This window comes from Bos mutus, chromosome 8 (genome assembly GCF_027580195.1).
Source record: "Bos mutus isolate GX-2022 chromosome 8, NWIPB_WYAK_1.1, whole genome shotgun sequence".
Classification (NCBI taxonomy): Eukaryota; Metazoa; Chordata; class Mammalia; order Artiodactyla; family Bovidae; genus Bos; species Bos mutus.
In genome coordinates this window covers 58805296-58830946 of record NC_091624.1, presented here as the reverse complement: position 1 = coordinate 58830946, position 25651 = coordinate 58805296, and the positions used below count along the sequence as shown (strand labels likewise).

The 25651-nt window shown below is 34.1% G+C and overlaps 1 protein-coding gene across 3 annotated transcripts in view; it reads left to right on the top strand.

The window, feature by feature from the left end:
* Positions 1-25651, top strand: part of VPS13A (vacuolar protein sorting 13 homolog A) — a 283496-nt gene that overhangs the window by 250244 nt on the left and 7601 nt on the right. The window contains exons 68-70 of one of the 3 annotated variants that reach the window (XM_005892982.2): positions 3786-3900; positions 20877-20962; positions 24337-24460. In XM_005892982.2, coding sequence (XP_005893044.1) covers positions 3786-3900; positions 20877-20962; positions 24337-24460 — 325 coding nt within the window. Of the gene's footprint in view, positions 1-3785; positions 3901-4090; positions 6944-20876; positions 20963-24336; positions 24461-25651 lie in introns of those variants that run through there. The other 2 variants (XM_005892984.3, XM_005892985.2) reach the window with 2 other exon arrangements.

Genomic DNA, 25651 nt, shown 5'->3' with positions numbered 1-25651 from the left:
AGGAAAACATAGGCAGAATACTCTGACATAATTTGCAGCAAGAGCTTTTTTGATCCACCTCCTAGAGTAATGAAAATTAAAATAAAAACAAAAGTAAACAAATGGGACCTAATTAAACTTAAAAGCTTTTGCACAGCAAAGGAAACCGTAAACAAAACAAAAAGACCACCCTGAGAGTGGGCAAAAATATTTGCAAGCAAAGCAACTGACAACAGATGGGTGAAGTTCCTCTTCGCTTTCTGCCATAAGGGTGGTGTCATCTGCATATCTGAGGTTATTGATATTTATCCCGGCAATCTTGATTCCAGCTTGTGCTTCATCCAGTCAAGGATTTTTCATGATATACTCCTGCTTTATTGAAAATGCCAAGCCTTTGACTGTATGGATCACAACAAACTGTGGAAAATTCTGAAAGAGATGGGAATACCAGACCACCTGAGCTGTCTCCTGAGAAATCTGTATGCAGGTCAAGAAGCAACACTTAGAACTGGATATGAAACAACAGACTGGTTCCAAATTGGGAAAGGAGTATGTCAAGGCTGTATATTGTCATCCTGCTTATTTGAAGCCTCGCCTGGAGAATTTTGAGCATTGCTTTGCTAGCATGTGAAATGAATGCAGTTGTGCAGTAGTTTCAACATTCTTTGGCATTGCCTTTCTTTGGGATGGAAAAGACCTTGATGCTGGGAGGGACTGGGGGCAGAAGGAGAAGGGGACGACAGAGGATGAGATGGCTGGATGGCATCACCAACTCAATGGACATGAGTTTGAGTAAACTCCAGGAGTTAGTGATGGACAGGGAGGCGTGGAGTGCTGCCATTCATGGGGTTGTAAAGAGTCAAACATGACTGAGTGACTGAACTGACTGAACTGAACTTCTTTGGGATCGGAATGAAAACTGACAGTGGATTAATATCCAAAATATACAGACAGCTCATGCAGATCAATAGCAAAGACACAACCCAATCAAAAAATGTGTGAAAGACCTAAACAGACATTTCTCAAAAGAAGACATACTGATGGCTAAAAAAGCACATGGAAAGATGCCAGTATCACTGATTATTAATGCTAGATAAATGCAGATCAGAATGGCCTTCATCAATATAATCTACAGACGATAAATGCTGGAGAGGGTGTGGAGAAAAGCGAACCTTCCTACAAGTTGGTGACAATATAAATTAGTACAACCACTATGGAGAACAATATGGGAGTTCCTTAAAAAACTAAAAATAGAGCTAGTGTATGATACAACAGTCCCACTCAAGGGCATTTATATCTGGAGAAAACCATAATTCCAAAAGATACATGCCCCCCAAGTGTTCACTGCAGCACTGTTTACAGTAGCCAGGATATGGAAGCAACCTAAATGTCCATCAACAGATGAATGAATAAAGAAGATGTGGTACAGATATACAATGGAATATTACTAGCCATAAAAAAGAATAAAATAATGCCATTTGCAGTGATATGGATGAAGCTAGAGATTGTCAGAATGAGTGAAGTAAGTCAAAGACAAATATATGATATTGCGTACGTGTGGAATCTACAAAAATGGTATGAATGAACTTATCTACAAAGCATAAATAGTTAGAAATGTAGGAAACAAACTGGTTACCAGGGGTAAGGGAACGAGAAAATGAAAGTCGCTCAGTCGTGTCCAACTCTTTGCGACCCCGTGCACTATATACAGTCCATGGAATTCTCCAGGCCAGAATACTGGAGTGGGTAGCCTATCCCTTTTCCAGGGGATCTTCCCAACCCAGCGATGGAACCCAGGTCTCCTGCATTGCAGGTGGATTCTTCACCAGCTGAACCACCAGGGAAGCCCATGAATACTGGAATGGGTAACCTATCCCTTTTCCAGAGGATCGTCCCAACCCAGAAATCGAACTGGGGTCTCCTGCTTTACAGGCGGATTCTTTACCATCTGAGATACGAAGGAAGCCAAGGGGTAGGGAAGGGAGGGATAAATTGGAAGATTGGGTTTGACATATACACACTATTATATATAAAATAGATAATACTAAGGACCTACTATATAGCACAGGGAACTCTACTCAGTACTCTGTAACGGCCTATATGGAGAAAGAATCTAAAAAAGAATGGATGTAGGTGTATGTGTAAATGATTCACTTTGCTGTACACCTGAAACTAATACAACTGTGTAAATCATCTGTATTCTAATAGAAATTAATTCTAAGTAAAATGTCCTTCTTTGTGTCTAACAGGAATTTTTTAAGTCTAATTGTTTCTGATTTAGTAGAGCCATTTCTTTTTTTTTTTTTGTCTCCTAGTAGAGCCATTTCAGCTCTCTTTTGGTTATTATTTACATTGTATATGTTTTTCCATCCTTTTACTTTAAATTTATGTGTGTCTTTGACTCTAAAATGAGCCTCTTATGGGCAGCATATAATTGGATCACATTTTTTATCCATTCTGCCAGTTTTTGCTTTTACCTGGAGAATTGATCCATATGTATATGTTTATACTATGGATTCATTCAGTTCAGTTCAGTTCAGTCGCTCAGTCGTGTCCGACTCTTTGCAACCTCATGAATCAATTGCAGCACGCCAGGCCTCCCTGTCCATCGCCAACTCTCGGAGTTCACTCAAACTCACGTCCATCGACTTGGTGATGCCATCCAGCCATCTCATCCTCTGTTGTCCCCTTCTCCTTCTGACCCCAATCCCTCCCAGCATCAGGGGCTTTTCCAATGAGTCAACTCTTCGCATGAGGTGGCCAAAGTATTGGAGTTTCAGCTTCAACATCAGTCCTTCCAATGAACACCCAGGACTGATCTCCTTTAAGGTGGACTGGTTGGATCTCCTTGCAGTCCAAGGGACTCTCAAGATTCTTCTCCAACACCACAGTTCAAAAGCATCAATTCTTCAGCGCTCAGCTTTCTTCACAGTCCAACTCTCATATCCATACATGACTACTGGATACATTACATGCTCTTAATATTTATTGAATGGGTGAACATTTGTTGAATGCATGAATGATCAAATAAGTGAGTCAATCTCATGTAGGTCCATACAGTCAAAAATATTAGCATATTACCAAATTCAGCAATGTGTGTGTTTCAAACAGTACATATCAAGCCTCAGAAAGGAATGTGAAGGTATTTGAACATTAGAAAATCATGTAATGTGACTTAAAACATGAATAGATCGAAGGAGATAAACTGTAGAATTACAGCAATGACCTGGGGAAAATTCTCTATTTAAAATCCATTGCTCATTCAAGATTTCAGTAACAGTGGCCAAAAACAAACTGTTAGTGAACTAAAAGTAGAAATTAACTTACTTGGCTTCACAAGAAGTGCCTTAAAAAAAAAAGTTGCTGATATCTATACTTCATGAAGAACTCTTAGAAGCTTTCTTTTTAAAGGTTAGAAACAAGAGAAGGGTGCTTGAACGCCATCTTTAGCATTGTGTTGGAGAAGCTAATAATGCAATATAGTAGTGCAATATAGTAGGAAATAGGAAAAGCAAAAGAAATTAAAAGTCTTAAATCGGAAGAGAAAAAGCAGTACTCATATGCTGATTCTCTGATTCTTGTCTACAAAGAAAATCCAAGAGAATCTATAAAAAAAACTTCTTTACAGTTCTACATTTTTCTAGAAAACTTACACTGTTTGTGTCAGAAGACAGGTTTTAAAACGGAGAAGTGAGGTAATAGTCTCATTTTGTCCAAAAGATCTTTTTTAGTATTAACAGTTACATTTTAAAGTATACTAGGAGTTTTTGAGTAATTTTAAAGTCAAGTTATACATTTTCCTCTAGAGCTACAGAGACCTCTGATGAAGTGGAGAGTCTGCGACCCCCTAGATTCTTTAATGAAGATGGAGTTATCAGACCTTACAGATTGAGGGATGGTACTGGAAATCAAATGTTACAGGTGGGTGAAGAAATAACTTATTAATTAAAATTAATTTAGTCATCAGTGTTTTTTTTTAGGTAGCTATATATTGCTTTAAATATGTATTAGGATATTTGGGCTTTTATACTTCTGCTTAATTTAATTTAAAGTTTCTTAAATTTACTTAGGTTTTAAATGTGCTATAAGATTTTTTTTTTCTTTTTTACAGGCATCAAAAAGTTTGATATGAAAACAGTTAATGCATGACTTTGCAAGTGAAAGCCAACAATAGATTTTAGTCTTAAAATTTACAAACTACATAACAGCTGTTTCAGTATTTTGAATGCAAAGAAAAGCTTTTATATTGGTAACATTTTGTATAGAATTTTTAGCAGATCTGATCTTTTTATAGGATATTCTTAGTCCTGTACTGGATTTGCTAGATTTGTTGAAAGCCATTGTGCCTTATGTTCCTTCATAGTTGATGGTGTTTATTTACTCAGTTAGACCATTTCTGTTTAGGGTACTTCCTTCAAACCATTAATATTCCAGATATAATCCTGTCCAGTTAGACAATATACTGGAAAAAAATCATGACTACTGCTATTGTGAATTCTTGGGTTCTCCTTTTCTTTTGAAGTTGTTTAAATGGCCATGACTCTTCTTCCTGCTCTGTGTTTGTATGGTCTGTTTAAAACCCTGTGAAATTAATAAGCAATTCACATGAAAACCAGCATCTTTTAGTAAGGAAATTTAGCTTTTGGAGCAATAGTAAGTTTGAAGGTGGAGTATTTTATCTGTTTATATAGCTTTTACTTTGTAAATTGGACCTTTTAAAATCTGGATTATGCTGTAGATAACATTCACAAGAGGATATACCAATTTAAAGTCATTTCTGTGGTTTAGATATGGAATCGTAAATTAAATGATTTATTTTAAAACAAGGAGTCATTCTGTTGTACAGACTTGAAAATATTCATAGTAATAATACATTGTGGGGAGATACAGTCTTTCCTCTATAGCTTTGATATTTTAAATATTACTATGTTTAAAGTGATAAGGGTAAAGATTTCAAATTTTAATATTTTACCCACTACATGCCCAGTATATAATTTTGCATTAAATGTGCTTCCATAAACTATAAGCAATGGGTTAATATATGACATTTAGTTATGTGGTTTTACATTGTGTTTACATTGTGTTAAAATGCTTTTAAAGCATCAAAATAATTGCATGTTGGGATAAAACTGGCAATCTACTGAGAGAGCATGTTCTAAATAGCATGTTGACAGACTCTATAAGGACAGTATATCATTCCTTGGAAATGTAGAAATCCCCCATAGTTAGACAATTGAAACATACATACCTATTCAGTACCTGCCTTCCCTTATTAGAACATAATTAACATATTATTAATTCATTTTACTATACTGAATAGTTAATATTCAGTGAAGAGAATTTAGAGTGGTGAAGAAAGTTTAGACATACATCCTCATTATTAGGGAACAGATGACAAGGAAGCCATGAGATACCAAAAGTTTCTCGTGGTTGATTTCTTGATTTCAGTAATAAATAAGTTTGTCCTACACTTTTTTCCATTGATTGTTTTTGAAAGCTTTAAAGTTTGGGATTTAAGGCCATGACTATTGACTGTATTTTTAAACATGCCTATTATTTTCAGAGGGGCAGTCTTAGTATTAATTGCTGAAAGAGCTGTTTAAATGACTAAAAATTCACAATCCTTGTCAGCCATTACTTATTTTTCAGCAAGTGCAATAAGCACTGTATTAGTCTGAATACCTATAGGAATTCACCAGATGTTTTAGGATGTTGTGTTTGGCATTATTCCCTCACAGGTGTAAGAAGTGGGTTGTTGCTTTAGTGGTAACAGTGATTTTTGAATTAAAACTTTACTATTAGCAAACACTAAAATATATAAATACCAGTACTGTTGCAAAGAAGTAGGTGACACATAATCAGTATTTCAAATCTCATCTACCTCAATTTAACCTAAGTGATTTAATAACAATGCCCTTAGAAAATATTTAGTACTTTCAGATGTTTGTCCTTTTATTTTCTAACTTTCTAAAAAGGGTGCTCTGTTTTTACTAAATTATATGTGCCTATGTTTGATAACTAAATATGAGATACACTCTGATTGTATATCTTTCTGTCTAGAAAGTGAAACATTATTATAGTACTTCCTAGTAGTCTATTAAAGTTGCCTACTAGAGAAAGAAAATATTTCTAACACAGTCATGGAATAATTTACTGATATCATCAAGTTATTTTATACATTAAATGTGCCAACCAGTGGAGTTTAGTTAAATCTATTAGATTATGAAATATAATATCCATAATTACTACCCCACTTAGAGCTGAAGTCTTCAAAATTATTGACTTCTTGACCATTTCATAATTGTACATGTTTTCCAAGCAGTTTGCCATACTTAACTAACCTTTGTGCTTCTTTTTTTCTTTACCATGCTTACAGAAAATTCAGGTCTACAGGGAGTGGATTGTGACTCACAGTAGAAGTAGTGATGATAATGATGACGATGATTAGATTCTGAAATGTTAAAATCTATATGTTCTTTGACATTTTATTTGGGATGTTTCATTTAACATGTTTTGTATGATTACTACCATAATACCTGTATGTCCATTTTTAGAGAGATAAAAGTATTTTTTCCTTTTAAAATGTTTTTCTGTTTTCACAAACAAAAATTACTGCATTAAACACAAAAAAATATATTTTACAGCCAAAGTAGGGCATGCCATATATGACAGCATTTGCTTGTATGTATTTTATAGCTTTGCAATAACAGTTTGTCTTTAAGATTTAAAGTTAGACAATTTTTTTTAATGTTCATTAGTTTCATTTTAAATTATCTGCTTATTTGTTAGCAAAATGCTGTTTTTAATGTTCTCTGTAGATTTTCTGGGCTGTATTATAATGTCATTGAGTTTTGAAAAAAAGAAAAAGAATAGTAGCCAGTCAATAATTTATACTTATTCAGCATTTCACAAGTATTTTGTCAAATTTCTTTTAATAATAATAAACTTCTGTAACTTGAAGCAATACAAATTTGTTGTTCTATTCCAAAATCTAATAGGTTTAACTACTATTATAAGAAACATTCATGATTTGTTTTAAGGTTATACAGTGAAATAATTTATAGTCTGAGAGTGAAAAATATGTTGTTTGGTTCTCCTTATAATTTCATTTTATTATGTATAGGTTTTGTGAAACTGAAAAAAGTTGGTTTTACAGTCATTATATTTTAACTTACATATCCATGTGCTATATTCTTATTGTAAAATGTTATGAATTAACTCAGGACATTAGAAGAATTTTTATAGTAAGCATAGATATGTTTTTCTTTTGGGTAATATTGGAAAAATGTCATAATCTATGTTTCTGAAAGCTCTATAAGGAAATCTGTTTTATGTTTTTTGTGCCGAAGGCTTTCTTTTTAATATCAACCTAGATGAAAATTTCTGTTCTGTCTTTCTGTTATACCAGATGTACTTAAAAAGCACATCGTTCTAATGTATATCTGTCATTGTATATCTGTCTAGAAAGTAGCACATTATTATAATGCTTCCTAGTTTTTAATATTCATTAAATAACTGAGTATTTAATGTACATCAGTTAATGACTGTTAATAGTATGATGTATAATCGCTTATGACTGCTCTGCATTTGGATCAAGAGGAACATTTACTTTATGTTAAGCATTTTGCTTATAATAAACATATCAGATTGTAGTAGATAATTGCCATAATTGTTCAGCTTTTGGTTTATTCAGCCAATAATTAATTGAATCTCTTCTGATTCTTAGGTTTATCAAGATTTTATCTCTATAAATTATTATTCCCTATTCTTAGGAAATGGCTATTTCAAATTTTTAATACTGAGGTTACCAAAAAAAGAAGCTAAAAATTTAGCTCTTGAAATTGTACCTGCCTAGCATTGACTCAAATTAAGTAGAAATCAAGGTTATGTATGCTAGGACTAAGAAATATGTGACTGTCAAAGAATTTACTTACTGTTTTCCTCAAAATATTATATTCTTATCTTTTAAAATAAGTAAATAAATTAAAACACTGACCATTAAAGTAGTCACTACTGGAATCAGAGACAATTTGTATTTGTCAGCATCCACTGCTTTCTTACCCTTGGTCAAAATCAAAGCCTGCTGCTTCTCCTGGAAGCTGAAAGAGTCTGTTGTTATGTATGGTGTGTGCCTGAGGAAGGAAGGGTCTGCTAATTTCTTTGTTGACTTCTTAGATCGCGGCTTTGCTAATAAGCATGAGGCCTTTCTAAAGGGGAGAATGCTAAACTGCCTATTTGCAAGACATTTACAACTGAGTTTCCTTTGATTGGTCTGTGACACTTAATTCTGTGTTACAGATTTCATAAAGGTCCATAAGAATTTATCTGGAGAAAGTTCTGGATATTTTAGCAGTGCCTTACCATATTAATGAAAACTGGAGGTAGAATTACATTTATTTAAGATTTCCTGAATAGTAAAGAGATTTAAAATAATATTTTAAATTAACTTGTACATTTTGTTCATGTGGCCTTAGGGATTCATCCTTAAGGTTTTAGCCCTTGAAAGTGACATATATTCTTTTAACAGTATAATTGCCCTTGTTCTGTTTCTGTTTTCTTGTCCCAGTGAAATAATCTTTTCAAACTTCTCTGCTGACAGGTATTAATTATTTTTCTAGTTTTAAAAATACATTTATTGTTACTTTTATTTGAGAAAAACTCAAGACTGAGGATTGCTGTATGGTTTCTTGATGGAGATATAGGACTTTGACAAAAATATCTTCTTATTCCTCATCAAATATATAGAAAATGAGTTCAATTTTGGGATTTTAAATAAAATGAACAGTTATTTTGTTGATTAGTGGCTTTATAATTAATTAGAACTTTAAAACTGAGAGTTTCCATCTAATAAAGTCTAGTTAGAAAGCTGAGTTTGAAAGATTGACTATGTAATACCATACCTTTCCATATCCTTTAACTTTATTTATATTTTAAATTTCTGTGCAGTCATTGCTTATGTTTAGAACAGGAGTTGGAGGGTTCTTCTGTCTTCTTCCTGAAGGGAATAATCATTCATTCTCTATTTCCTTGGTGTCTACTTGACATTTGAATAGCATAGTGAAAACTGACAGGAAGAGAAATCTATAAAAATCCTGAATTTGTGAATACCTATTACCATGGATAAATAATCTGATTATAAGAACCTGTAAATGAAATTATTTAGTGTTCACATTGGTATAGATATAACAAATGAAGTCCCAAATAATATTACTGACTTTGAATATTCCTTATTTAAAAAGGAAGTTGAAATTTTCAGTTTGCTCCTGTTTTTAAAATGATCAGAATTTTATAAATTTTACCTTCTGAAATTGTTCAAAATACATATATCATTGTGCAGTGTTGAGTGTTGACTTTAAGGTCACATTATGAAAATTTACAGATGGAGCCATGTTAGATCTGTGACTAGGACATCAAAGTGCAACATGAAATATGAGCTGCTGTATTTTATGTCCCAAAGTCATGTACACTGTCATGTACACTGTCAAATGATGACTGCTGTAATAGCTGCTGTAGTACTTTGTCTGATTTACATCCTATGGTGAAATTTTGTGTTATACTCTCCTGTAGTGATGGGAGGAGGACCAGAAACAACCATCCCAACTGTTGTTGATTATTTTTCTACTGTACCTTCAAGCCTCAGCTTTTTGTTTTACAGGTCTCCTTGCATATTAATAGTTTATTATAAAAGTCCAAAATATTAAAGATCCTGTAGGGTCTAAACAAGATGCACAGATTGTTCATTTAGGTCAAATAATAATTATGATGGATATGTAAAAAGAATGTTAGTTTTATTTATTATTCTATCCCTACACCTTTGAAATAAATGGAGATCAATTAAAATGTATAGGTCATTAATTTAATTTTTAATTTCAGTGGATGAATATATAGATTTATGAAGTGCAGTGAGTACAAAGCATACTATACAAAACATTATAGAAAGTCCTGAATCAAAGAAGAATGAAATACATTATTTCAAGTAACAGAGACCATGATGGGGGAGCTAATTAGAAAAATTTATAATGGTCATATGTAGACATTTATGACGTGGTCTGTCTTAATGTGATAAACCATTTTTATGTCTATATTTATCTCTCAATCAGTATGATAAATTTAACAGTTTATTTCATATCAACCAATATATAGGAATAGTGTACCTCCAAGTATCAGCTTTAAAAGTTTAATAATTTTGTAAAACTGGTTTTTAATGTACCCCTCTTCATTGCATATATATACTCTATACAGTGAAATGGTAACAGATATCTACTAAGTGTGCATTATGCTATTTATCTGAATCTTAGAGATCCTTAATTATTTGAGCATTTATAATATAGTCATTTTGTTTTTATCACCAGATAATCAGGATAGTATATATAATTCTTAATTGGGAATGCTGTGGTTTTCTACTATAAGTTATCATTTATGAATAACTTGTTACATATATTATGTCTACAAAGATTTTTCTAATGTATTCAGTAGAACTTGGAGTTTCTTTGAATTAAAAGAATTTATAGAGACTCACACTCCCTGGAAAAAGGTAATTCCCTTTTGTGAATCACTGATTTACATTGGTTCTCAATCTACAATTTCAGTATTTTATAGAAGATGTGAAATTTTTCAAAAACTAGATTATTTCTTCATTGTTAAAGTAATATATGCTCAGTAAAGAAAAATAGGAATAGAAAAGAAAAAATTACCCTATCTCCCCACTATTTATTATAGTGAATTTCACTTTAAAATTTTATATATTAGTTATGATTCAAATATATAAATTTCTGTTACATATTTTTATTTTATTGTAAATTTTTATAAATTGAATCACTTTTTAAAGAATTATTTTTAATTTCTAAAGATAAAAAAAGTGATTCATTCCATCCCAATGTAGGAAACCTGGTCTTTATTTCTACAATACATTATAGCCAGCAGAACTTTTCTATATTTTTATAGCTGATGTAGAAGATTTTTCTTTTTGTTTATTGATAATCTCATAGATTATTTTATATTTTTTGTTGTTTTTTTTGAAGCTTTTTCTTTTTCATTGAAAGTATTTTTACCTTTTGACTCTGCCTTTTAAAAAAAATTATCCCTTAAATAAATCTTCTTCTCTGAAAATTCAATTATGTATTTACATGTATATATGATCCTTATGATTTTCATTATGTATGAATATTGACAGCTATGTTGTCCCATGGAGTTACTAATTTTCAACCATTTCAGACATTTAAAAATTTTTTCTATGTTGTCTTTGAATCTCTTTTATCTCTTATAAAGATATCATAGTTGCCATTATATAAGTTGTTGTAGAAGGGAGGCTGTTTTTGTTTGTTGTATATTTCTTTTCTTTCAGAAATTACAGATGTTTATAAGTAGCTACAAACACTGCCTTAATAGCAATTGGAAGACAACTGCCTTCAGCTGATGTGGTCTTTCCCTTTACTTCGGGAGGAGAATTACAACTGATCTGGAAAAAAGGGCTTATCGTAGGCAGTCAGATACCAGAGTAGTGCTGAACATTCTTCCTGACTTCATCTGAAATTTTGAGTAAGTGGACAAGAACTAGGAGATAAAGGACCATTGGATCTTACGCTTCATTTTTAACTCTTCCTCTCCAGAATCTTATTTCTGAATGGGATGAGAAAACTGAAGAGAGCCAAATTCTGTTCTCAAGGCAAATTAAAGTTAGCATCTCAGATAAGGCAGATCCCCTGAAAAGATGATGACCTGTCCATTTGGATACAGTCCTCATATTTCATTTGTTAGTTGATAGAACTCTCTTGGAGAGTCTTTGACACATCATTTTTGAAAGCTTATTCTTTTGAACATTTAATAGTGAACCCCACTAACATATTTTGGGCTAGTGGAGTAACTCACCCCACTTAGAACATTCCAGAATTACATGAAAATATTGTGTGAATAGGACTTTGAAATTACGTCTTTTTCTGGAGGTGATGGTTTCACTGAGGGGAGGTTCCAGTTTCCTTATTCCAGTGTACAATGGATTTTTAGATTATTTTTTAATCCAATAATTGAAATGAGGCTAATTTGATTACTAAATCATTTTCAAAAGTTTGTCATCATTTCATCCCATAAATTAAAATAACTTATCAGTATAGCAATTTGTATTTGTGTGGGCTTGACAGTTTGCAAAGCTATTTAACATACATGATCATTCAGTCTTCACAAGTTAGGAAAACAGCTCAGCTTGCTGAAGTGATATGTGCTAAATCACTCATCCCATAAATTTATAAATATATTAAGGAAGGATAAATGTTATTAAAATAGGAAATGTAGCACATTTAACTTTAAAAGAAATAGAAGTGTTATGCTTAAATAGGTTCAACTTGAGTCTTGTTTTTGCTTACCAAGGGTATGCAAATAGAGTTAAATTTCTACATTAAGTCCTAGTTGAAAAGGTTGCTGCTGCTGCTAAGTCACTTCAGTCATGTCTGACTCTGTGCGACCCCATGGACTGCAGCCTACCAGGCTTCTCCGTCCATAGGATTCTCCAGGCAAGAACACTGGAGTGGGTTGCCATTTCCTCCTCCAATGCATGAAAGTGGAAAATGAAAGTGAAGTCTCTCAGTCGTGTCTGACTTTTGGCAACCCCATGGACTGCAGCCTACCAGGCTCCTCCATCCATGGGATTTTCCGGGCAACAGTACTGGAGTGGGGTGCCATTCTTAGTCTTATTATCTTCCAAACAGATAATTATCCCTGGGTATTATTTGAAATTGAAGCATTATAAGAGGCATGACACAGCTTGTGGACTATCTGAGTCCATATTTCAATGAGCTGTTAAAATGGGATCCTACTGCATCTACTGGAATACATGCAGTTCTTCTATGTGAACACATTTTTGTAGTAAAAATACTTGGAGGTGCAGTAGTACAATATGGCTCAGTGCCTGGATTCTGGAACTATGTAAACCTGAATTCAGTACCGGTCTTTTGTTTTTACTAGCTTTATAGTCTTTTATTCTAGTCTGATCTTATATTCTAGACTATAAAATGGAGATCATTGTACTAACAGTACCTGGGTACATAATACCTTGATGGTATTGCTAGGATTAAAAGTTAGGTCATGTATATGATTATTAGTACAGTCTCTAATAGGAACTCATTGTTATATTTTCATTATTCTAGATGAATAATAATTTTATGCTAGTTCTTGGTCATCATTTTTCCTCATTTGTCTCCTCTTGGCCAAAATTATCACTAAATTTTGCCCTTTTTTTCTTTTAAGGTTAATAGAATAGTTAGAATGTAGTGACAATTTCCACACATTAATTGTATGGAAACAATAAAACCTCAGTAATTTGGACTGATCTGATTATTTTAATATTTTGAAAGGTTACTGTTTTCAAGTTTATATAGTGTCATGGGTCAGTAAATGTTTATATAGTGTCATGAGTCAATAAATGTTGTTCAGTAGAGGTTCTGCTGGAAATGCATTAGAAAAACTTTTGTAACTATCCACTTACACAAGCCACTTTGTCTGGCTATACTTCTAGATTGCATTAGGTCTGTTGATTAATAGTCTTCTGTTCTCAGTGCACATAATCATGAGCTATTTCTGTCCTTTCTCCAGACTGTTTTAGTTGAACCAGTAGGTAACAATTCACATTTCTTAAGATAATACTTTCTTCTGTTTGAAAAGTCAACTGTTATGCTCAGCTGTGTAAGGTGTTAGCATGGTTTATACTTTGGCTGACAGTCAAAATACCCTGTTTGCATGGGAGGAGACAAAGATACGGGGGGGAGTGGATTAAACAAAGCCTAAGCCTCTTGAGAAATTTGTATGCAGGTCAGGAAGCAACAGTTAGAACTGGACATGGAACAACAGACTGGTTCCAAATAGGAAAAGGAGTACGTCAAGGCTGTATATTGTCACCCTGTTTATTTAACTTATATGCAGAGTACATTATGAGAAATGCTGGACTGGAAGAAGCACAAGCTGGAATCAAGATTGCCGGGAGAAATATCAATAACCTCAGATATGCAGATGACACCACCCTTATGGAAGAAAGTGAAGAGGAACTAAAAAGCCTCTTGATGAAGGTGAAAGAGGAGAGTGAAAAAGTTGGCTTAAAGCTCAACATTCAGAAAACGAAGATCATGGCATCCAGTCCCATCACTTCATGGGAAGTAGACGGGGAAACAGTGGAAACAGTGTCAGACTTTATTTTGGGGGGCTCTAAAATCACTGCAGATGGTGACTGCAGCCATGAAATTAAAAGACGCTTACTCCTTCGAAGAAAAGTTATGACCAACCTAGATAGCATATAGAAAAGCAGAGACATTACTTTGCCAACAAAGGTCTGTCTAGTCAAGGCTGTGGTTTTTCCTGTGGTCATGTATGGATGTGAGAGTTGGACTGTGAAGAAGGCTGAGCGCTGAAGAATTGATGCTTTTGAACTGTGGTGTTGGAGAAGACTCTTGAGAGTCCCTTGGACTGCAAGGAGATCCAACCAGTCCATTCTGAAGGAGATCAGCCCTGGAATTTCTTTGGCGAGAATGATATTAAAGCTGAAACTCCAGTACTTTGGCCACCTCATGCGAAGAGCTGACTCATTGGAAAAGACTGTGATGCTGGGAGGGATTGGGGGCGGGAGGAGAAGGGGACGACAGAGGATGAGATGGCTGGATGGCATCACTGACTCAATGGACGTGAGTCTGAGTGAACTCCAGGAGTTGGTGATGGACAGGGAGGCCTGGCGTGCTGCAAGTCATGGGGTCGCAAAGAGTCGGACACGACTGAGTGACTGAACTGAACTGAATCCTCTTCAGATTTGATGACACAGTCAATGAGATTTAGTTAAAAAAAATTGCCTCACACAATAAGCTAAATATCTCTTCACTTGTGTTTATATCTATTCTATTTTATATATGTATGTATGTATGAAATCACTGAGCTTTCAGGTAATGAATGTCTACTATATTTGCCCATGAAGCTTAGTTGAATACCGTGTTCTTCCTGGCTGTAGCCCTCATATCTCTTACACTTGAAGTGAATTGATAAATCCTTTTTTATCCCTAAGTTTTATCATATTACTCTAAGGAAATTATACTTATTGACTTTCTCAGTAGATGATGAGTAAGTAGATGAACAACTCATCTTGAACAAGTAGATGATTTGTTCATCTACTTATTTACTTCTTAAATAATTGAGAAATGGCAGCATTTAGCATTTTAATTTTATGTTTACTTCCCTGAATTTTGTCATTTTTAAAGTAAACTTAATTTTTTTAGTACAATCTGTTCATAAACCTTTCACTTTTCCCCCCATTATCTCCTAACCAGATTAGCCAATCTGTAAAACCATTTATTGGTTATCCAGTAGATTTTCTTGCTCAATAGCATTTTATCTTTTTTTCATCTAGATAAATTTCATTTTCCTTTTACCACTCATGTGAAGTGAAAGTCACTCAGTTGTGTCTGACTCTTTGCAACCCCATGGACTATAGAGTCCATGGAATTCTCTAGGCCAGAATACTGGAGTGGGTAGCCTTTCCCTTCTCCAGAGGATCTTCCCAACCCAGGGATCGAACCCAGGTCTCCCACATTGCAAGTGAATTCTTTACCAGCTGAGCCACAAGGAAATCTCAAGAACACTGAAATGGGTAGCCTGTCCCTTCTCCAGCGGATCTTCCCTACCCAGGAATCCAACCAGGGTCTCCTGCATTGCAGGCGGATTCTTTACCAACTGAGCTATCTTAATATATGTATATATTATATAATATATGAACTATATATATTATATATATATAATATGAGCTACCTTAATATATGTAATATATGTATCTTAATATATACCTCTATGAAACTCCTCTTCTTAAAAAGTCAGATAGTAATCAGATTTTGGTTTTGTTTTTTGCTTAACTGTATTCCTATCTTTACCTAATTTTCTTAAATATATTTAGACTGAATATTATCACCTTGTATTTGGGATTTAAAGCCTTCCATGTTAATGAGTTGTTCCTATCATCTGCCTTTTCATATTTTGCTTTTTTCTTTCAGAAATGTTTTTGTTATAGAACTCTGCTACTTCATAGCATTTGGATGGTTTGAAAGTATTAGCTGTGTTTTCTATATTACTGTAGTTGTTAGGTATGTTCTTTTTCTAAAGTACTGGAACTTATCTGGCAGGAAATACAGATTTAGTAGAGAATAACTGATACAACTGCCTATCCAGTTCCTACTTTTTGTGTGTTTCTAATGTATAGTCAATTTGGTTTGGATTTTTTTATATCTAGCAAACTAAGGTTTACATACACATCTTTTCTATTGTAAAAGGAACCCTTACCAATAACCATACATTTTAATTGTTACCTGTAGGTTCTGACAATTATATACAACAAATGCAGTTTCCTTAGTGTTTCTGTTTATTTCGTTAAGAAAATACTTAAATGATGATGGATAATTCATATATTCTATTAATGAGTAAGGCAAAAAATCCTTTTCTTTTAACACTATAGCATATAGATGAAACGAACATGTCTAAAGTACTGGCAGTTGTACCTGAAACCTCAGACGAACTCATTGATATTTCTGCCGGACTTTGGTCTTGATGCAAAGACTACATGTGATTCCTAGTCCTGGTATTGCTAATTATTCATTTATTTTAAAGGATATCACAAATTATTTTAGGAAAAACATTCATACCTAACATCTATTTAGAGTAGAAGAAGATAGGGTATTAATATTTTACTGTTGGAACCCTGTTAACCTAAAAAAAATTAAGCCCCCCCCCCAAAAAAAAAAAATTAAGCCAGTCTGAGCTGCTTTAGCAGCCTTCCAAGGCAACAGCCAGCATCCAGGGATATTGAAGACATTTTTGAGGTCACGGAAACATGTGACATGGTGTAGTGAAAAGCATTGAAATTAGAAATAAATAAACCACTTTTCCTGAGCCCACTTCCATAACTTACATGTCTGAAGTACTGACCAAGTGACCCCAAGCATGTCAGTTAACTGTAATCTTAACCTAATAACACAGGGTTGTCATGAGGATTAGATAGGAAGGACACTTAAATGACCCTTGGTTTCTTCATGTATAAGAGGAAGAGATTAGTTTGGATGAACAGTAATATTCCTTCAGGTCTGAAATTCCAGATTTTAAAAATAATACAAATTATGCTTAGAAAAGTATAAATGTTCATATGTAGTGAGTTTATAGAGTCAAATAATTTTATCAGGAAGTTGTGACCAAAGGCATGACATTTGTAGATTCTTTACAGCATGATGAAAGATGATTAGCTATCACATTCTCTCCTGTCTATGGGATTTAGTTCCAAAGTTGTCACTTCTGCTTATTAATCCTGTTGTTCTTCCATAGTTACATGTTTTAATGGAGACTGATCAGTAAAATTTTGCTGCGTGTTGAGTTATCTTTGATGTTTATTCAAATACATTCAAATTCATTATATGTTTCTAAGCAGTTTGTTTGAGCACTCATGTTTCAAGTTTTGCATTTGAGATTTTTGATGAACTCTAAAAAGCATTGCATGAATTACTTTTTATTAGCTTTCTTTTTATCAGATTTTATTGTGACTGTTGAAGGTGGTTGATTACTTAAATGTACAGATCAGATTGGAACTGAAAAGTGAAAGGTGATGAAAAGAAATTAAGTTGAAATACCCAAACCTAATATTGAAATAAAAGTTACTTAGAACTGAACCATTAGATTTTAAATTATTTGAAGATTGTAATCTATTAATGGGGTTTATAGACTCTTGGCTTCTTTTAGTAGTGCTGTTCTTGAGGAAATAAACATTTGTATTCTGAACAAAAGAAAATAAATACTTGCAAGCTTATTTTTCTTCCAATACCATAAAACTGAAATGAAGGATGTAAAATTATAAATAAAAGCTTCACTTGTACCTCCATCCCCATCATTATCCTTCCTAAGCCCAGAGGAAAATGCTGTGAACAGATTTGGTGTGTTACCACCAACCCTTACAGAAATTATTTGTTTTTATGCAAATATATGTGTTGCTACTCCCCTCATTCATTCTCAGTAACTTAATTTCTTTTCAGATAGTATATCTTGCCTAGTTTTCAGTATCAGTACACACTCATCTACCTTTTATTACCCTTGTAAGCAGGATTGTTTCTTTTTCATGATTGTATAGTGTCCTGTTGTATGCCTGCTGTAATTTATTTAAACAGTCTTCTGTTTTTGAACATTTAGGTTTTTTGCATTTAACACATTACCACGAAGATTCCTATATATATTTCTTGGCATGGCTTTGCATAAGATAAATCATAGCAGTGCAATTTCCAACCCAAAGGATACATTTATTTGACTTGACTTTTCTTGATTTTGAGTTAGGTTAAACATTTTCTCATGTTTATTGTCGGATTTTGTGTTTTGTTGAACTACCTGGTCATATCCTTATACATTTTCCTATAGACTGACTCCTTTTTCTTCCATTGGTTCATTCATATTACTAGAATTCTATGTGTTATGATATTAGTTTTTTGTCACTGTATTAACAGATATTTTCCTAATTTATCCTTTGATTTTTATTTTCTTTCTGTTTGCTTACTGTTTTGCTATTCACTGGTCTTTAATTTCCACATACTTAACAGTTCTTATGGACTTTGTGTTTTACATTTAGACCTTTACTGTAAAATCGTAAAAGTGTTATTTTATTCTAGTACTTCTGTAATTTCATTTTGTGTAGTTAAATTAGTGATACATTTGGAATTAATTTGGTGGAAAGAGAGAAACAGAGATCTACCTTTAGCCAGCAAGTTGCTTGAAACATCATTTATTTGGAAATGCATGTTTTTGCCCAATAATTTGAAATGTCTTGATTTTATAAATACCTGTGTTTGGATATATAGGATTTTATAAAATCCTGTTGTATTTTGGTCAGTTTCTGGAATCAGTATGCTTTCTATTGATATGTCTGTATATAACTTCCACTAGCACCAGACTGTTTCACGCCTGCAACTTTATAAATTGTATTAATGTCAGCTAGGGTAGTTCTTATTCTCCTTTCATAGTTTATATTATCACTTATTTTCATATAAATCTTATAATTTTGTCAAATCACTTTTTCCCCTCCTCAAAACAAATAACAAATACCATCTTGGAATCACATTAAGAGTTCATGTATAAAAATAGGATGGAAGAATAAAATCTTTATTATAATGAATTTTTATATCCAAGAATAAGAGATGGATTTCCATTTTCAAATTTTCTATTATTCTTCTCAATAGAGTGTTACAGCTTTTATCATACAAATTCTGCATGTTATTTATTAAATGTAATATATAAACATTTATCTTTTTATTACCTTTGTAAGCAGGTTTGTTTTCCTTCCATTTTTCAAATTGATTACTGTGTTTTAAAGTAAAGTTAACTGGATTTTGTATTTGGATTTTCCAGATACGGTTATCTGCAAGTAATTTCTACTCTTCCTCTCTAATATTTGATGCTTCTTTTTTTAAATAATTTCTTAAAATATGACCCACTTTACCACTAGTTTTGCAAATTTATTTGCATAATTTATATGTTATTAATTTTTCTGAATCTGTGGTTATGTCCCTTTTTCATTTGTAACTCAAGGAATTGAAGTTTAAATGGCCCTACTCACTACAGTAAATAGTAAAGTTACTCTTTTCCTCAATATTATGATTTTTGAAGTTAGAAAATGCTTCCGTGCAGTTAATTTGTATGTTTTATTCTGCTTTTTTTTTTAACTTCTTTAATAAAAAAGTCTATTGTATCAGCCTTCTAAAGCAACCTTACTGTGAAGGTTGTTAGCTTTCTTGTTAGCTAACCTCACTTGTTAGCTTTCTTCTAAATTATATACTTTGAGTTTTTTGATATAGCCTCATGGAATACAGTTTTCTAGAATCTTTATATTCCCTTTTGGAATTTCTTCAAGAGATCTAACATTTTTGTCTAAATTCTTAAGGAATCTTAGTCACAGTTACATTGCTTGCCTTTAATAAATAATAGTCTAGCCTGATATACATTTTAAATAGCCAGAGTAATTCCATTTTCAGAGCACATTATATTGAGAATATTAAGTCTATCTTGTTTATGTAGTTAACTTTATATTTTGTGAGACAAAGAACTGTTAATCACATCATGTACAGACAATGTTTCAGCAGTCTTAAAAGAGAAAGTCTAGTCTGTGGGCTGGTTCTGGGGTTTCCTGTCTTTCCAGAAATAATTTGCTTCCTAATTTTGAATGAACTGTGAGATTGGCAAAGAAAAGCATGTTTGTAAGGCAGATATGAGAATCATAGGCAAGAGGCAAAGTGGGAGCTAATAGTAGTTTATGTGATGCGTATGTTTAAATATGTATTAGTGTTTATATGTGGTTTTGTACAGATATGATCAAATACTAATCTGTTTTCCAAGACAGAATGAATGTGATTGTTTAATACTAACTTCAGTAGGTTTCACTTCAGTTCAGTCGCTCAGTCGTGTCCAGCTCTTTGTGACCCCATGAACCGCAGCACGCCAGGCCTCCCTGTCCATCACCAACTCCTGGAGTTCACTCAGACTCATGTCCATTGAGTCGGTGATGCCATCCAACCATCTCATCCTCTGTCGTCCCCTTCTCCTCCTGCCCCCAGTCCCTCCCAGCATCAGGGTCTTTTCACTTAAACTTTGTAAAATAACAATATCTTCTAAAACTAGCATTAAATGCCAGTATAGCGGCTGTTGAGTAATCTTGAATAAAGTAGTACAAAAAGGTGCTTTTTAAGAAGGAGCAGCAATGATTTTGTGAATATTCAACTTTCTAACAATATGTTTACTGTGTAAATGTGTTAATGAATTTGCCCCCTTGAGAAGGGTTTTTAGAGGATCAGTAAAGCATTATTTGCATTAGAAGAGGATATTATCAACTTTCTCATTCTCTCACCTTTCTTTTTTAGGTCATGGAAAACGGAAGATTTGCAAAATACAAATATTTTACCCATGTCATGATCAATAAGACAGACATGTTAATGATTACCAGAAGGTAACCTCCTTTCTCTAGTATAATTTGATAACAGGTTAACTGACAATCACTCATGAAGTGAAGCAGTTGTTATTCACATCTTATTCCACATATTTAACACTGATTCATAGTAACTATGGGGCTTCCCTGGTGGCTCAGACAGTTAAAAAATCTGCCTGTAATGCGGGAGACCTGGTTTGGATCCCTGGATCAGGAAAATCACCTGGAGAAGGGAATGGCAACCCACTCCATTACTCTTGCCTGGAGAATCTCATGGACAGAAGAGCCTGGTGAGCTACAGTCCATAGAGTCTCAGAGAGTTAGACGCAACTAACAGCTCACTTCATAGTAACTGTGATTCTCTTGCTCTGCAAGCCTCGTGCCTAAAACTGTACATGCATACAAATAAATGCATAACCATGCACAAGCATAACTTTAAGTACTTTTATTTGTTTCAACCAATTAAGTGAATACAGAAATTCCCCATAAAACTGTACTCTAAAGGGTGGGCAATACCATTCCTTTCACCTCTCTGAAAAAGTGTACAATTTCAGGTTACCCCAGAAGTCAGTAATCTTCTGGTGGTATCTGACCATTAGAATATATAGAGAAACTCAATCACATAGATAGGTGTACCATTGGAGACAGATTAGTTTTTACAGCCAGATCCTCACTTTGGCCTGTAGGTAGTAGAGGGAAACATAAAAATATACAGTGGCATAGCCTCAGAACAGCAAGTGTTCACAGGAGTTATTGTTGATATTATGAAACCTGGGGAAAGAATAAGCAAGTGCAGTTTTAAGATGGATTTCTGGATGGTAGGGAGTAGAAATGTAGCTGAGGAGGAGAAATACAACTAAATAGAAAGGAGTGGCCGACTGATTGATGCAGGTTTGTTCACTGCCAAAAGGGTGAATTTATATAAGCATCTTGTTGGTTCAAGTTGATTATTGAACTTAGCAGTCATTTTTACTGTTTTTAATCCTAATAATTTCTGAGCCCCAAATTTATAACACTATCTTAATTTTCTTGTTAAAGAGTAACATAAAGTAGAAAACTCACAGTATTTAGAAGGTGTAGATGCGAGAGGCAGTATTCTTTCCATCTCAGCTACTAGTCCCTCTTTTCCTAGAGGCGACTTGCTTTTGTTTGTTTTGTGTCCTTGAAATACTCTATGCCTGTGCAAGCAAAAGTCTGCCTCTAAAAGCGTATGTCTGCCTGAATAGGCATGTTGTGGCTGTTGTTCAGTTGCTAAGCCATGTTTGATTCCTTGTGACCCCATGGACTGCAGCACTCCAGGCTCCTCTGTCCTTCACTATCTCCTGGAGTTTGGCCAAATTCATGTCCATTGAGTTGGTGATGCTATCTAACCATCTTATCCCCTGCCACCACCTTTTCCTTTTGCCCTCCATCTTTCCCAGCATCAGAATCTTTTCCAGTGAGTCAGCTCTTTGCATCAGCCAAAAGTTTGGAGCTTTAGTTTCAGCATCAATCCTTCTAGTGAATGTTTAGGGTTGATTTCCATTAGGATTCACTGGTTTGATTTCCTTGCTATCCAAGTGACTCTCAAAAGTCTTCTCCAGCACCACAATCTGAAAGCATCAAGTTTTCGGCACTCAGCCTTTTTTATGGTCCAACACTCAAATCCATCCATGACCATAGCTTTGACTATATTGACTTTTGTTGGCACAGTGATGTCTCTGCTTTTTAATATGCTATCTAGGTTTGTCATAGCTTTCATTCCAAGGAGGAAGCATCTTTTAATTTCTGCAGTCACCATCTGCAGTGATTCTGGAGCCCCCAGAAATAAAATCTGCCACTGCTTCCACTATTTCCCCTTCTGTTTGCCATGAAGTGATGGGACCGTATGCCCTTATCTTAGTTTTTTGTATAGGCATACAAATACATATTTTAATGTAAATGGGAATCCATTATTAAACACCATTCTGTACCTTAATTCTTTACTTAAGGCCTATGTCTTAAAGAGTATTCCATGATTAAGAGATCTTTCTTAATTTGTAAATGACTGCCTAGTATTCATTTAGAAATATGTACTATAATGTACACCTAAGTTGTTTCTGAACTTTTATATTTAAAGACCAGTGCTTCAGTCGTTTTTGTTCACAGCAGCATTCAGTCATGTTTTATTAACCCTTCTCCCCATTGACTAAGGGAAGGGTGACTCATCAGAGTTAAACAAGAATCATTTGCTAAGTTTATTATTTCCACATCTTGCAACATTTTAGAAATAACTTTCTTCTCAACATAGTGGACCTCTTTAAGTGTGGTCATATAAACCTTGACAGTAACTGTAATGAGTTAGTTGATTGAAAAATGATATTTATACTTAGGGTGTACTTTCCAAGTTTTGCACTTGAAGATAAAGGAGCTTTGAATCAGGAGAGGAGATACTAAGTATCTGCAATAAAATTAGCTTAGCTTTGGTTTTTCACATGGTTGTAGATATTCTGGAGGACCAGTGGGTCTAGTCCAACAGTCTCTATAATCCGATTGGTGAAAGAAGGGATCAGAGACAGAAGATGGAGATGAAAGAAATAAATCTTGATTAGCTGTCTTTTTTTTTCCATTCTAGCCATGTATCAGCTGTTTCTTTAATTCAGTCCCTTAACTTAAAGTATATGCCACTTAAAGAAACCTCTGATTGTACTTACAGTTGATGTTTCAGCCAGGAAGACGACTTGAGGAAGAAAGGCCTTTGAAGGAAGAATTAAATAGAATTATTATAAACAGAATTATTTGTATCTCTTGATTTCTTTCCTCAAAATAATTGGGGGAGAACAAGAATTACTTTTAAAAATCTCTTTCTGATAAAGTTTGGTAAATATATTTTATGGAGCCTTAGCAACAACAGCATTTTTTTCTAAAGCACTAATTCCATGGAAGTTCTCCAAAATATTGCTTGGTAACTGTTTCTCTTAACTTTGTCCTGTTTCTTAAAAAATTTCTAATATATTTCACTTTATAAGTACTTTAGTTTTTCTAATATAAGTATGTCATGCTGTACATTTCCTACTAAACATTGCTACAGATTTCATGTTTTCATTCTCAGTTAGTTCAGTTATTTTCCAATTTCCTTTGAGATTCTTTGACCCATGTATTTTTTTTTTTAGAAGTATTCTTCTAATGTTAAGTGAACATTTGGAAGTATCCTTTTCTGTTACCTGTTTTCTGGTTTAATTTGATTAAACATACTGAGAACATATTTTGTTTTATTTCAGTTCCCTTAAATTCATTATAGTCTTTTATGACCTCGAATGTGGTGTCTCTTAGTGAATGTTCTACATGCCCTTGCAAAAAAGGTGTGTACTGCTTTATTATATTATTGGATGTAAATCCTTCAGTTTTTAAAGTGGATTCTTTTTTCTCTTTTTGAGTGGTGTGTTGTTTGTAACAAAAGGAACATTTGGACAGCTTACTTGTGAGTGGCAATATAGTTTTGATGAGTTTACCAAAGAGCCATTCATTGTTCATGAGAGAAGACTACGCATCGAAGCAAAGGTATGTTGAATAGAATTTTTTTAACACTTGGTGCTGAAAACAACACATTAAAATAGTCTTGACCTCTGTAATGTTTTCTACCTCTTTTATAGATGTTGCTTCATCTTCTTATGGTTTTTCTTTGCACTGCTGTCTTACTCAGGCTTAAAGAAAAGAAACTTAGGCCAAGAAGAAATGCACTTTTGTTCTGTCACATTGACAACATTTGTGGGTCCTCATTTCATACTCAGTAACAGAACTGTACCTTCCTCGTTGCTATCTAAGGCACTAAAGTGAGATATTTGTATACCTTAGAATCCCTGGCAGTTGCCTACAGAATGTTTTTCCCTGAAATGCTCAGTTTTCACTCTAACAGCCTGTTATCAATAATTCTTTTATCTTTTTATAGATATTATCTTCCTAATTCAATTGTAATCTTCTTGAATGCAGAGACCATTTCTCTGATCTTTAGCAGCTAGTGCAGTACCTGGTACTTAGATGTTGATATAAAATACAGAAAATTGCTAGTCATTTGGTAAATCATAAGGAGTCTCAATATCCATTGTAAGTTGGCCAGGGAATGGTCATGGGATCAGTATGGTGCTGCCAGGAAGGAAGGGTCAGCTCTATATGAAGTTTTGGCAGTAAGAGATGGTGAGAAGTAGTTACCCAGAGGTGATTCAAGGAATTGTTACTGGAAGAAGGGGCATTGGACACAGTCAGAAACAAGATTTCTTCTAGGCTAGCCTACAGAACAGAACTGTGCCTAGGTCCTATGCTTAACTGCTGCTGCTGCTAAGTCACTTCAGTCGTGTCCGACTCTGTGGGACCCCAGAGATGGAAGCCCACCCGTCCCTGGGGTTCTCAAAGCAAGAACACTGGAGTGGGTTGCCATTTGCTTCTCCAATGCATGAAAGTGAAAGTGAAGTCACTCAGTCGTGTCCGACTCTTAGCGACCCCATGGGCTGCAGCCTACCAGGCTCCTCTGTCCATGTGATTTTCTAGGCAGGAGTACTGGAGTGGGGTGCCATTGCCTTCTCCGATGCTTAACTAGTGAAGACCTTTAGTTCAATCTTACCATTAATTTCAAAGACATGGGGCAGCTCTTAAGTAGACTGCATGTTAGTTTTTGAGCATCTTAGTCCAATTTACCCACTGAGAATTTCTCTGATTCACTCAGAAAATGAAAGACCCTGTGGCCACTTATGAAAT